The 15610-nt window shown below is 41.9% G+C and overlaps 1 protein-coding gene across 1 annotated transcript in view; it reads left to right on the top strand.

Annotated features, from left to right (window-relative positions):
- The window catches only part of LOC117456877 (calcium-binding protein 8-like), a 201904-nt gene that overhangs the window by 12521 nt on the left and 173773 nt on the right, over window positions 1-15610 (top strand). Inside the window, exon 2 of the mRNA XM_034096726.2 lies at window positions 15368-15489. Within this exon, the coding sequence (XP_033952617.1) occupies window positions 15368-15489 (122 nt within the window). The remainder of the gene's footprint in view (window positions 1-15367; window positions 15490-15610) is intronic.

Here is a 15610-nt window from a genome sequence, read left to right as displayed (position 1 = left end):
TGGCATCCGCTAAACGGGTCAGTGATATCCATGCCCCAGGGCAAACGAGAGTGTTGTTGAAACCCAACCCTGCCTTTACACCAAAGGTGGTTGGTTTGTGTACCCCGATTGACATTGAGGCATTTCCTCCGCAGCTGGTTTCCTCCGGGGAGCAGCAGCAGGATCTGTTGTGTCCAGTCCGGGCTTTGCACACATATATGGACAGATCAAAAGAGCTTCGTCTTAATGACCAACTCTTCGTGTCCTGGGCTAAACCTCACAAGGGTAAGCCTGTTACTAAGCAACGACTATCCCACTGGATCGTGGAGGCGATTGCTTTGGCCTATACGAGTCAGAATCTGCAAGCACCTTCGGGTCTGCGGGCTCACTCGACTCGGGGCCTGGCTACATCCTGGGCTTTGTTCAAGGGTGTTTCCATCCAAGACATCTGTGCAGCAGCAAGCTGGTCTTCGCCGCTCACTTTTGTCCGCTTTTACAGGCTTGACGTCTCCGCTCCAAGCGTGGCCCGAGCAGTGCTGGGCACCTTGTTGAGTCGGGACTCCACCTGTTAAATTCTGGTTGATCGGTGATCTTCAAGATAAGCTCGTCTGGCAATACGGGAGCTACAATATCCCATAGTGAGACATCGAACGGAGTGTTATGAATGAGAACTATAGGTTACTTACGTAACCCCAGCGCTCAGAGTAACATGAAGTGAGATGTCTCACCAGACGGCCCTCCTTGCTATGGTGAAGCGAGAAGAGGTGCTTATTTTGAATGACGCATGCGTCGTGGCGCAGGCTACTTATAGGGGGTGATTTCCCTGACGCTGACGTCAAGATCACCAGCCAATCAGGATTGGCGTAATGAGATTGATGCTTCTGTTTGCTCCGCGATGAGGCGCATCCCATAGTGAGACATCTCACTTCATGTTACTCTGAGCACTGGGGTTACGTAAGTAACCTATAGTTCTCTTCCCCAATCTTAACGCCGGAGGAGGTTGTCCGTGGTCTTCCTCCTTCTTCTGCTTCAGGATCTGTAGATTCCGAGTGTTTTGTGTCTAATGTACTCTGGAGGAACAGGTAGTCTAGGTTTTCCCGGCTTTGTTTTCTCCCGCAGAGATTTGTTAGGTTTCTGGGTAGCGGAGGGAAGCTATGGGTCCTACGGCCTGTGGTGTGGCTGGCCCAGGCCCCCTTTGTCCTTTTGTTTGTTTCCTGTCCTCCAGTGCATTGTCATTTGCCGGTTGGCCATGTAAGTACGGATGTATCAATAAATGAACACCGTTAAATGCTGCGTGTTTGCTGTGTTTTCTATGTTGCGGTTCTCCCCAACGAGTCTCTACCTTTAAGTAGAGGGCGGGTCGTAACACACGTTATTGAATGTTGTTGTTGAATATGTTTTATTTGATGAAAACATTTCAATATTAAGAGTAGCCTACATTCAAAATAGGGGGAAAGTAGAAGGCATGATAGAACTATAGAATTGAAAATATCAAGAAGATACTGTAGTGATCTCTACAATAAAAGAGTTTAGTGCAGGACGTCCAAAGATATTAACAGGAGGATGTGCTAAACAGACCAACTAATAAGGCTTTATTTAAACATTAAAGATTACTTTAAGTTAAGGTCTTCTTTTGAATAAGAACAAAACGTTGGGGTTATCCACAGATAAATATGAAGTCTGACAAACTTAACGTCCAATATATTACATAGTTTATTTTGGCACTTGACAATCACCTTCCCTGAATTTGACTCAGGTGTAACTAAAGTCTGATTTAAGGGTTGTTTATATTTCACATCATTAATCAGAATCTGCAAAGTAACTCAAATAAATGTAGTGGAGTAAAAATACCAGGTTAACCTCTGAATTGTAACTGTAGAACAAAGTAGTACATGCTGCTGTAACAAAAACATTTCCCAACTTGGGATCAATAAAGTATATCTTATCTTAAGATGGTCGATGGCTACTGCCATATTTGCTAAATGTGCATCTGAACCTTGACAAGTGCATGTTTCAGGCTTATCAATGAACAACAGGAGGGGTCACAGACATAAGACCAGCTGTTAAATAAAGCTCTTCTGACCTTAGGTGTCATGTAGGTATATTAATTCACCCATTTATTAATTATATGTTTTAAATTTGATAACACCACTGTTTCGTATCCCCTAAACCTCCAGGGTGTACACAGTTTAAGGCGAGACACCCCAGGTGAATAGGGTAATTTTTTTAACTTAAAAGTATCAGCTAGAAATTTCTCCCGTTAATTACTTACAATAAGGCAATTGTTTTTTGTATTACAAGCTTTCTGAAATAGCATGTTTAAATATGCAAATTACCCATTATCTCATTAAATATGCACATATTTTAATACATTTCAGGAATCGAAATCTGAACTTTGGATAAAGCCAGGTTTAAAATTCTTGTTTCATTTTTTAGTCATATTAGTATCTAAGGCTTTTACAGAAGGCATTTTGGATATCTCTTTTTATCACTCCATAAATCAGAAAATACTGTCAACATCCCTAAAATATCCATTTTCGTCATGTTTTTAGGTATACAATGTTATATAGGCTATCAATCAATCAATGTTTATTTATATAGCCCAATATCACAAATGTTACATTTGTCTCAGTGGTCTTCACAGTGTGTACAGAAAGGCTATGAATGACAAATGAACAAACCCTTCTGTAAAAGCCTTCATAATATTGATAGGAATATAACTGGAAGGTTTGGTGTCTCTACGTGCTACTGAAGTTGAAATTTCGAACTAGGAGTAGGAGAAAAATCTCATTTTGAGGAAACGACCTTTAAAGATTGCAGTGAGGCGCTAGCTGTCATCCTGTTCTTTGGATGACAGCTTGCGCATTTGGATGACAGCTTGCGCATCGACGCACTCCGTGAAGGTATTTCATGTTCGGGGTCATTTGTTTTTTGTATAACCTTGCTTCGTGCAAGTGACAAGTGTTGTTGTCTTCTCTGTGAACATTTCGATGTTCTTTTGCCATTTTGAGATTTAAATTTGTAGCGGAAAGCTAACCAGGAAGTGTTTTAGCACACCACGTGATGCATCTGAACGAATCACGTTGTCAGAAATTGACACCAGCCAATGACATTTCCTTTCTTGATTTAAGACCCCTTTGTGCTTTCACGATTGGTTGCTGATACAAAGGAAATGACCATATTTGGATACAATGAGATCGTGCAGGAGAGACACAGCTTTCCAACGATATCTCTGTTGACATGGTGCACACAGCGGTCGCGGTACTTTATGTTACGTTAGAATGCTAACTTTTGGTGAATTTAGGAGAGATCTACAGACACAAATAGACACACTATAGTAAAATAAACACTTAAATGTGCATTGTGTACGTTTTCCTTGATTACAATGAAAACAATGTTTGCAATGAACGGGCCGGGAGCATGTTGTTTCTTACACGACCACTAGAGGTACTCTAGTGGTCAACATACACTTTAAAACGTGTCTCTGGGTCGTAATAAGGGCATGAACAATCGGCCTATATATGGTCATTTTTTTAGGTGGACAGGCTGCTCTATTGACTGACATGCAATGACTGGGACTGATGGAAGAATCTGAGAGGATTGAACTAGGAGCAGAGAAATAATCCTATTTAAAAGACAGCAGCTTCATAAGAGGCCAACAAGAGTGACAGTGTGTGTCAGTGTGCTGAAGGAGTTGGGAACAGCTATCCAGGCCAGACTCTAAAGACTTTCCAAGCGGTAAAAATGCTGCTGCCGGACTACTGACTGGAAGTATTGCTGATATCATGTCTACCATCCTCTTAAAATACTCTGTCCAACAATATCAGTCTCATGAAGAAAGGGGTTTTAACGCTCATTCAAAATAGCAGAGAAACATGCATTCTTGTTCTCAGGATTGACAGAGGATTACTCAAAAAGTACACAGTAAGTACTTCATAGTACTTGTGGGAGTAGTTTCACTACTAGCCTACTGAGTCCAACAGGATCGATCTCACAAAGAACTAATCGCAGAAAAAATAATAACAAACTTGAGAGACTGCAGAACCGCTGCATAGTTGAAATCTCCTAACAATGTTGTCCATTTTAGACATAGGCCTATTATATTTACAGCCCTTAATAACATTCATTTGCTGGGCTCAATATGTGTCTTGGCTGTTTTCGTTGAGAAAACAAATGGACCGTAGATACACGGATTGACCGTCTTCATCTGCGCTCTTATTTTGTAAGGTAACCTCCGGTAGCAGAATATGAAAAAACGGGGTTTTTCTTTGTTTCTGTTTTCTAGCGATTTTATGTTTTGTTTTGAGAAGTTGAAAATGAAAATCATCCCGTTTTTTAAGTTTGGTAAATCCCTTTTTGACCATGATAAAGAAAAAGGCCTTGTATTTCAAATTTGGTTTTTCAATTGTAAAACGAAAATTAAATATCCAGTAGTTTTTTGTTTTTTAATATCCATTTGTGAAAAGAAAATCCAATGACCAACACAATACACTGACCAAGATGAATGGATGCTGAGCTATTTAGATTTTCTGATGTTCTCTGTAAAAACGTTGTTCAGGTTATGTATGCTGTAGTTGCAAAGTTTGATTCGTGTATTGAACATTTTCCTTGATTTGTTTGGCCTGTCAATCTATTACACACCTGTAACACTCACGCAGATGATTTGTTTTATTTTATTTTCAATAACTAACACAATGAACGTGAAACGCCACATCTATGTTTATGGTAGAAATGGTTTTCTGAAACTTAATAAATATGGCTGTTGATCTTCAGATATTCCGCCTAGCAACGTGACAACACCACCTTTGGTCCATAATTGACTTTTGCGCTGATAAGGTACATCCGCTATGCTCCTTCTCACAGTTTTGCCTGTATCCCTATGGGTGACCAACTAGGTGCCGTGCCTTGTCAAAGGGCAACCTGTTTTTCTCTGGTGACTGCTTATTGTTTTTTTTCGCAGCTGTTTTTGTCACCATCTGCCACCTGTGACACCGTGTTATCTCAGCATGCCACAAGCTCCTAATTCGCCGGTGGTCTGAATTTGCTGACCACTGTTGTCGCGCCTAATATGAACTCATTTAAAGCCTTTGAGGGGTCGAAAGATTACCTTCACAGATCTCCAGAGGCCTGTACTACGAAGCCGGTTCAACCTAACCTGGATATGTTTGAGTTAGCCGGTTGGCCTAATCCAAAACATACGCGCTCTCGCTATAGCGGTCCTACGACGCTGGTTATCAAGTGGATCGCTCAAGCCAGCCGTGTCCTATCTAGTTAGGTGCGCGTTCACATGAAAGGGGTGGTATCTGGAACATTCGACCAATCACAAACATGGTGAAGCGTACTGACAGCGCAGCGTCACACTTCCTGAATGAAAAGTCAACTATAATATCAGGGTTGCCAACTCTCACGCATCTGGCATGTGACACACGCTTTCACTCTCAATCTCACGCTCTCACGCTGCCCAAACTATTCTCACGCCAAAAACAAGATGAACCAGAGATCGTTTTTGGTTGGTTATTTACAATGTTGAGTTGACAGCTGCTCAAGCTGTGGATCCGCTCCCTCCCCGCCCCCACCACTCTTCACAACGTTAACGGACAGCAGAGCAGTGGGAGCCGGTTGGTCAATCCCCGACCCGTATTGCGCATGCGCAAATCTAAGATCTAGTAGAAATGAAAAGTAAAAGTCTGCTGCTTATTGTTCTACTAGGCCAAAATAGAGTCAAAGAGTATATGAGAGTGCATTAATTAATATATTTGGCAGTATGGAGTAAGTCTGTAGATTTGTTTGTGTCTGTGTGTTTCATGTATCGGCCTCTCATGATAATTAATTTTGTTGGATACATTTTCCCGGAAATTATTGCGATAAACGATAATATTGTCAGCACCGTTGGATGACCATTTTAGACCACTGACATAATGATACTATATAATATTAATAATTCAAGTGCATCCTTTCAAACTGCTAGTTACATCCTCATGTAAATGGAAATTTATCAAGTTCATTTTTATTTATCGTACGATAAGTCAATTAATTGCTTATCGCGACAGGCACACAATAAAACAGTGGAAACAAACATGTGTTTGACTTTCATTAGTGAATGAAACTTTGTGCCCTTTATTGTGTATTTGTATATATTGTATATATATATATCCTATATATATGCTAAGGTCCCGCTGCTGACACGACAGCAGTCATTTAGTGCGCATATGTGTAATTAAACCCATGATATCAAAATCTCACTCCAGCCAGGTGCCCAGAGTTGGCAACCCTGTAATATTAGACAAATATGAAGAAGTTACATTTTAAACATCCATGACTTAAACACTTTATCCAGGATAAAAGCCACATAGCCGCACCTGCAAGGTGAATACAGCTGGTGTTTGAATGCGTACATTAACAGCTTCATGATCACTGCACCGTCTGAGACACGATCTGACTTCAATTACATTTGACTCGAGTGTTTCGTCAACTTAATGTGTTGCTTGAAATAATACTTCTGCATCCAGTCTGTGACACTGAGTGTTGCACGGCCAGATACGGCTCAGCTGACTCAGATAAGGAGATATGATACATTATGAAGTGATATGCCGCGGACTGTACTTAATGTACTCTGATCCGGTTACTTATGTTGTGGCAGATATTTAAGTAAGCTTTCTTAACGCTAATGTTATAATAGTCAGATTGCTCTGAACATGGGAGGTGATATTCTGTTAATGTTCACGTTCACACAGTCAGTGACTTGATAGATTTAAACTCCGCACACAGAGCTCTGATTGGTCAGCAGGCGGTGCTTTCACTGAGTTGATCTCTTAGCCTGCCACCTGACCTGCTCCGGAGCAGGGGCCTATACTACGAATCAGGATTTTCGTTTAGCAAGCTAACTTCAGGGATTTCCGGTCCTACGAAGCTGGTTCACTTTTTAGCGGGCTAGATAACTTATGCCGTTCACGGCTAGCCTGCTCCGGCGCAGGATAGGTTCCAGGATAAGAGATCAACTCAGTGAAAGCACCGCCTGCTGACCAATCAGAGCTCAGTGTGCGGAGGAAATACAGTTTAAACTCATGGGAGCCTGCCTGCAGACCTCCACTCTCAGGACAGTTCCGGTGCAGACCTCCACTCTCAGGACACCTCCACTGTCAGTACAGGAAGTGACGATTCTGACCCGTTTTTTTCCCGCCCACCGAAGGACTCGTTTGATGGAAGTTTTCAAATCACAATGGAGACTCATTACGGAGGTGATGAGTCCGACCACCGTGCACTACCGGGAACATGGCCCGGTCTCGGGTGTCCCCCCACGGCCTGTGTCCAGCCACCCCCCCCCACACTCATCCATATATTAACGGAGTTTGACAATTTTTGTTGCATTTCTCTCCTCTCCTCTCACTGATCGAATGGCAAACGCGACCCACTGTCGGAGGGCCTCCGCGCCGGCCGATATGAATCGTGACCAAGACGCACCGTCCAGGGGTCCCACGGGTCCCGCAGCGGGGTGGAGGTTCCCAGCTCCGCCGCGGTGCACCCGGCAAACACGGTTGTTTCTCGAACCTTCCACTGTTGTCTAGCAGGTGTAACTAAAATACAAGATGTCGTATTTATATATATAAATAAATAAATATATCTATATAGATAATAAGGTGTCAGTGCTATTTTATGTTGTATTAGCGTGCATTTCCTGTTCGGAAAGTGGTGCTGTACTGAGAGTAAACAATACAAAGTGTCCCTATTTTTATATATATCTATATATATATCTATATCTATATGTATATAATAAGTGTCAGTACGATTTTATTTTGTATTTGCGTGCATTTCCTGTTCGGAAAGTGACGCTGCGGCTGTACTGATAGTAACTACAATACAAGGTGTCCGTATATATATATATATATATATATATACACTTATTATATACATATGTATATATATATATATATATATAGATATATACATATGTATATAATAAGTGTCACGATCCGTCACGATCCAATTTTATTTTGTATTTGCGTGCATTCCTGTTTGGAAACTGGCACTGTACTGATAGTGGTGATTTTATTTTGGAAATCTTGGCGTGCACTTCCTGTACTGACAGTGGAGGTGTCCTGAGAGTGGAGGTCTGCACCGGAACTGTCCTGAGAGTGGAGGTCTGCAGGCAGACCCCTCTCGTTTAAACTGCCGTTGCAGGAAAGACGGCCGGCCAAAATCACCGACTGTGTGAACGTGAAAATTAATAGAACATCACCTCCCATCTTCAGAGCAATCTGACTATTATAACTATTATACTATTATGTTAAGAAAGCTTAATTAAATATCTGCCATAACATAAGTAACCGGATCAAAGTAACATTACATAGCCTACAGTCCGCCGCACTGTGAGTGCAGACGTCGATGTGTCCCATTATCATTCATAATGTATCATATATCTCCTTATCTGAGTCAGCTGAGCCGTATCTGGCCGTGCAACACTCACAGTGTCACGTACTGTATGCAGAAGTATTATTTTTTTTATTCACCTTGCAGGTGCAGCTATGTGGCTTTTATCCTGGATAAAGTGTTTAAGTCATGGATGTTTAAAGTTTAACTGATATTCTGAACAATCTGTGCTGTTGTATTTGCTGTAAAGTGTCTCTACTGTAGGCTATTTTTATTATATGTACAGCACTTTGGCTCCACCAAACATCAGTATGACGCTGCGCTGTCAGTACGCTTCTCCATGTTTGTGATTGGTCGAATGCTCCAGATACCACCCCTTTCATGTGAAAGCGCACCTAACTAGATAGCACACGGCTGACTTGAGCGATCCACTTGATAACCAGCGCCGTAGGACAGTTTAGCGAGAGCGTAAGTTACCATGGAGATCTAGCCGGCTAAGAAGAGAACCAGCTTCGTAGGACCGGAAACCCCGAGTTTTCCCTGAAGTTAGCCGGCTAACCGAAAATCCTGCTTCGTAGTACAGGCCTCTGGTGTGAAACTGGTATCACTCTCGAAAATGATGGAACAGCCATAGGCAACCAAAAGAAGCTGAAAGACTATAGTGCCAGGTCCCTTAACTTAGGTCGCTTAATGAGGATGATGACCATCATGTTGACATGTGGTTTTTCGGGGGAAATTGTAAGATTTAAAGGCTGTACTCAGTTGTTTTCAAGGTGTAATTTAGGTATTGTTGAAATCAAACTGGAGATTATTCATTTAATTTAATTTAATCGTTTATTTGAAGAGGGACAATGCATATTGATGAACAAACTTAACAGTCACTCCTAACTCAGCTCTGAGCGACAGGTTGATCACAGACTTTAGCTTGTAGCACTAGAAACAGCGGAGTTGTCCCTGTTATTCAATTCCACAGCTCCAATCACATCTAGTGCAGCCATCAACGACCCCGTGTCCTGTCACTTCAACGTGTCCTTGAACCAGACACTGGATCCAGACTTACACCTAACTCACTGTTACTGTTACATCAGCTAATGGCCTCAACATGATGTAAAATGTGAGTTCCCGTAAAACAAAGGCAGCTTCACTCTGCTGTTGGAGTGCTCTTGTCAGTCGAGGTGCAACAGCTCGACTGACAAGGTACCGTGTTTCGGCTTCCATACTTTCACACAAGGTAGCTTCTTTATTGTCCATACTGTATAGCGGTAATGAGGACAACTGAAGCAATTAGCTGACCATTCCATTCGTGGTTAGGTTTTCAAGTGTGAAGTTTTGTTACTTTTAATTTAATTGTAAATTGGCTTTTAGACTTCTGAGCAGACGAAACGAGGACTTTGAAGAGATCAGTTTGATCTGAGGAACTGTAATGAGCATTTCACCATTTTATGATATTTTACAGAAATACAAAATTCATCACTTAAAGGTGGGGTAGGTAAGTTTCAGAAACCGGCTCGAGATACACTTTTTGTTATATTCCATGGAATGCTCTTAACATCCCGATAGCAATGAATATCTGAAGTGCTTTGACAACAAATCCATAAAAAAATGTCGTCTGTAGAAGCCGTAATACTGTAAAAAGTACAACCTACCTGCCTGTCAGCCTTCCATCGGGGCACAAACTTATTTCGTGCCCTCATTGGTCATGTGCGCGTTCGTGTGTGTTGGAGGAGGGACTCTATAAGGAAGTGGCAGATTTTCTCCGGTTGTGTATTTTCAAATTCTAGCGATCTCGAGCCGGTTTCTCAAACTTACCTACCCCACCTTTAATAAGATAAGAGTGAAAAGAATGGTTTGATGCAGCCTTTATGTAAGGGTAGAAACGTAGTTGTTCTCAAATCAACAGATGTTATCTCCATGTTCTCTCTCTGGCTCACTTTTATCAGCCAGTCAATCTGACTATTACATCCCAGAATCCTTGCCTCCTTTTCTATTGAACTGAAATATTACAGTTTGCAAATAATAGCGATTTGTTAAGGAAATAAAGAGTACAATTTATTTTATGTAATCTTGGTTGAGACTGTGGTGATTACTTCCTCATTCAAGCGGTTACTGTATGTTGCTCTGCTCCTTAAGGGCACATGAACGTGTTCAGCTGAGGCTTTGATCAGTTGCATCAGGTGTAATGGAGCTGAAGGCTTTGAACAGCTATGCCTTCCTAAGGGGTTACACACCAGGTGTTCTACTGTTTCAGCACTTAATCTCAACGCTCATCTAGTGCATATATAAACACTACCCTTTTGAGATATTACGGTTAACATTGCAGTCAAATCGTATCTCCTTTTAATGTGCCATGTTCTTTCTGATCTCATAAACACTTCTACATCTCTGTTTGCTTTCGGGTCTTCTTTGGTGCACTCGCTCTTTTAACAGTTATTTGAACAGAACAACTGAGTGTAATCAATACTTCTAATTGGTGTGTTTAAGTTACACGGAGAGTGCTTTCGTGTCAGGAATACTAAGAAGTCTGCTCATCTTTGCAAAGTCATGCAAGGCTGTCAATGCTCCAAAGAAGTTAATCGTTGCTGTTTTCGATTTGTCAGAAAAGTTAAAAATCAGAGGAGCAATGAGGAGTCTGCTCGGAGAAATCCTTCCACTAAATCACTGTACAGGAACATCACATCTCAGCTCGAGCAAGAACATCCAACCCCATGAGAAGGACGTTTTTAGTATACACTCCAAGTCCCCCACTTGGAGTGTGGACCCCCCCTCGCCTTCCGCCAGACCAACCTACCTGACCTCAACCGGACAGACCCCCCCAAAACTCATACCACTAGTTGCACCTTCTCTCAGGCAACAAACATGATGACATGGCACCATCAAACAGAACTATGACAGTCACAACAATGACACTTCACCAAGCACGTCTTCAGGAAGAACAAAAGCCTCCAGGATATACACATTTGTTGCAAGTTCTCCAGACACATAGCCCCACCACACACACTACACAGTCAACACTACATCCATGGAAAGTTCATACACAGACAACACAGTGGAACAGTAAACATACCCCTCGGATCATTTCCACTTAACAGCAGCAATATAGTCAAATCGTATCCTGCACCATCTGCCATGAACACTATATGTGAAGAGACAAAGCACACCATACTCACCAGACTGAAACAGAACCTTTACAACATTGGGGAAGGTCGTCTCACCACAACCTCAATGAATCATTTCCAATCTCACCTGTTTGTTAACCTGGTCATCTAGGGACTGGAGTCCATTGACCGTTGCACTATTGTACAGAGCAAGAGGATGGCCAAATTGGGCACCACCATACAGAGGGGGCTGATTGACAGTTGATTGACAGCCCCCGCCAAAGCCTCCTTCGCCTCTGGTCCACGTTCGGGATCTCCATGGGGGTCCCGTTCCCTTTTTACCAGCAGTCAATTACACTCGACAAACCACACATTTGCCACACCTATCCACAGATCAATAGGCTAGTGCAAATTATTCTCAACCCTGAACACCCAACCCTAACCCAACCCTAACCTAACCCTAACCCTTGGAGTTTTTTCGCCTAGATCGTTTTCTTGAATACTTGAATGAGACGAGTCATTCCCTGTCAATTGTTTCCGTTGATACAATTGTTTTGCACTTTCAGGCCTCCGAAGATCCTCCAGTTCGTCTTCGACCTGTCACTAGAACAACATTTCCATGGTCCTTGCTGCTAACATGAATGTCTGTCCTCTGTTTGGTGCAACCTTTTTGCTGGATTGTTGAAAGTGTCAGAAACGTGACAAAACTCATTGGAAGCCACTGTGCCCTCCATACTAATAGAGAACACAGTAAACACACGGCTGGCTTTAGCCACTCTAAAGCCAAAGGGCAAAGGTGTGCGCTGCATGACAATACAGTCTTTCATCTAGTGTGTGAATGCACACTGCTGAATCGCCTGCATGGTAAATCATTCTGATCAATATTTCTTCATGTTGGCCGCAGCACCGTAAACCCAGGATACTTTACACCTGTGTCAAAGGGCTGACGATATGGGTTAGCTCATATTGGTAGTACGGACAGACGCACACGAGCGATGGTTATAATATTCATAACGACAGCAGTAAGATGACTGAATAATTGATTAATTAGAAAATGAAAAATCTTGACATGTGCGTGGAAAGCTGATCAAATAAAGCGTAGGGCATATTGCAGGAGTCTTGATATGCATGCTTATTAAACTGACACACAAGAAAGATTTGGGGAGCAGTTTCAATTTGTGAGGAACCGCATTGGCAGGCAGCTCAGATGCTGGACGTGGTGATACAACGCAGCAACAATAGATATGTTATCAAGAGCTGAACAGATCACCTCATCGCCAAGGGAAAACCCACACCATTGTCATTCTCTTTGCTTCTGTTGGGTTTCAAATGTAATACATTGAAAGGTTTTCTTTCATGCATGATTTATTGATCTCAATATAACAAAGTGCAACATATGGAAGCTATTTGAAATTGATTTATTTACTTATTAACTTTGTCATTTTGCAATGAAAATAGGGTATTACTTTCTCATGATTATGGATTATCTTTCAGTAATACGTCTTTAATGATGAGATCATCTTTCCTACTGCAGTGTACATGTGGAAGTGTCATAAGACTAGAAAATAAGAGCTATATATAAATGCAGTCCAATAACCATTTTGCATGGGTTATTGGGTACCGCAAAACAGCAACCTCTATTTATTACTTACTAATGATATTAGTTAAGACTTAATGGTACTTAGTCTAAGCAAAGCCAATTATGAGTGGCTCATGAGATTTCTAAAGTTTAGAAACTTCTCAACTTTGTTAGTGGCTCATGTCCTCCTCCTAAAGTGTTTCTTCTTGTCGTCTCGTTGTTTGACTAAGTTCGTACTAGGAAGTAGGAACCTACAGTAGAACAGTGCTGTCATGTCCTCTCTGCTTCAGAATGATCTGAACTTTTCTGCATGCAAATGTTCTGCAAAGGCTAAAATCCCTGTGTTCCCTCCAGAGGGAGTTTCTCTCCCACTCACCCCCCCCCCCCCCCCCCCCCCTGCCTGAAACGCCTCCATAGGACTCCCGTGTTCACTTCGGAACGTAGTGACATCACTATGTAACACTCGCTTCTATAGTCTGGTGTTCCAACACATTGAATGAATAGGCTGAGGGGTGGGACATCTCTAAGCGGTCAATATCCCGGTAGATATATTACAAATATGGAACCTGAAAATGAGCATAATAGGGCACCTTTAAAAGCAAGCTAAAGGTTTCTGAAGACCAGCCAGCCGAAGGGAGTCTTTCAGTAAAGGATTCACATGTCAAATACATTATTTAATAAGATAAGTGCTGAAGTATTTGACTCGTTCCCTTTGTTTGCCTGGACAGTGTCATTCTGAAGATTACACTCAAACCTGAGTGTCCTGTAGAGGATGCTGCGGAACAATGCAACGGGCAGAACTGCTGCAAATCTCACATTTTCCGAAGACTGTGTTTTACTTTTACATCTCTATCTCTTGTAATTGTGAGTCTTACTAGACTCTGCAGACATATGATGTTAAGTTCAACTGATCAGAGACAAACGCATTAAACAGAGCAGTCGGTGTTCTGCAAGGCTCTGTTGGTGTAATGTCTCAGCACACTTTGAACTAGCATTCCGTCTCAGACACATCTCATCGTGATGAAATCCAATTAGAGAGGAGAAGCATCCACACACATATCTGTGCTCGATGTGCGCTCATTTTCCTCCTGTGCCCTTGGGCTTCCATTTATTGAATAATTAATTGCCTCAGTCACCCTTGTGCATACAGTACGCACGCACGCACGCACACATCACACTCTCTCACACACATACATACACACACACACACACACACACACACACACACACACACACACACACACACACACACACACGCACATTCAGTACATTTACCCCTAGTTATACAAGTCTCCCTCACTGCGTGACTTCCCATTTAGAACATTTGTTCTACTTCGTTTATGGATCTCGTTTATACTGTGCTGCTTGGACGCTAATTTGTTTCACCAATATCACAAAAGGGCAAACCAATTTCAAGTTTGGTTGAAAAGTGGATTCATGCATCCTAATGGTAATTTTCCTAATTGTAATATTGATGGAGTAAGGGGGGATATGCTGCAGGCCATTAATGAGAAAATAACCCTGACAGGGTGAGCGGGAAACAGGCGCTTATTACACGGCTATTTAATAAATAAATCAACGATCTAACTCACAATATTGATTAAAAAAATAGTATATTGAGAATAAGTATATTTCATTGCCTAACACGGGCTGTGGTGACAGCAGCGTCAATTAAAATACAGCAGCACTGATCTAGGTGTTTTAACTGTCCACATTTTGTTTTCCATAAACCAGTCTCTAAACAGACAGAGCCCATATCGTGTTCCTGTTGGTGTTTACTTCCTGTATGTCTTCTTCTGTTGTTCCCGCTCGTGTTTACTTCCTGTCCAGTTTCGTCTGCTGATTTCTCGTCGTCCAGCTCTCTGTTTTTTAAACTCTTTCTCTTGCACTATTTTTTCTCTTTTTCTTTCCCTTACTTGGAACAGTTCACGTCAAACGTTTCATGCACCTTTACATATTAAAAGGAATATTCATATAATGCAAAGTGTTGAAAACAAATTCGTTTTTTTGGCAACAGCTGACGTTAAGTCGACCGGACTTCTTTCTGCCGATTGATATGACTGCAGATCGCATTTAGTTCAGAGCATCCTTTAAAATGCTCTACTATACTTAGCAGTGGTCTTCTATCAATAAATAGTAGACCTCTGAATGTCCAAATTGACCAATCAGGATCAAGCATTCACCCTGATATAGCCTGAGTCTGCTAACAGGATGTTTTAGATATGTGTAATGTGTGGAGCTCTTAATAGTTGTTTTACTTCACAATTAATCTTGAAGAAAATCCCAAGAGAGCTATTTCTCTCTTTTCTTCGCTGACATCTAAATGTTTCCTTCTGCTGTTTCTCAGGGAGAAGATGCCGTTCCACCACGTGACGGCAGGCCTGCTCTACAAGGGGAACTACCTGAGCCGCTCGCTATCCGACAGCGACAGCGACGTCCTGGCCAGCATCTCCGTGGAGGAGCTGGACGGTGAGTACAGTGCGATCTCAAGAAACTGTCCTGCTTTAAGCTAAATGTGCATTTAAAGGCATTGGCTGGTGCTGCCTGCCTTTTAACCCCCATATTGAAAACAGTTTACCTGAAATAAGCA

Source organism: Pseudochaenichthys georgianus, chromosome 13, assembly GCF_902827115.2.
Source record: "Pseudochaenichthys georgianus chromosome 13, fPseGeo1.2, whole genome shotgun sequence".
Classification (NCBI taxonomy): Eukaryota; Metazoa; Chordata; class Actinopteri; order Perciformes; family Channichthyidae; genus Pseudochaenichthys; species Pseudochaenichthys georgianus.
The sequence above is the reverse complement of the archived record's forward strand: the minus strand, read 5'-3'. Positions and strand labels throughout refer to the sequence as shown.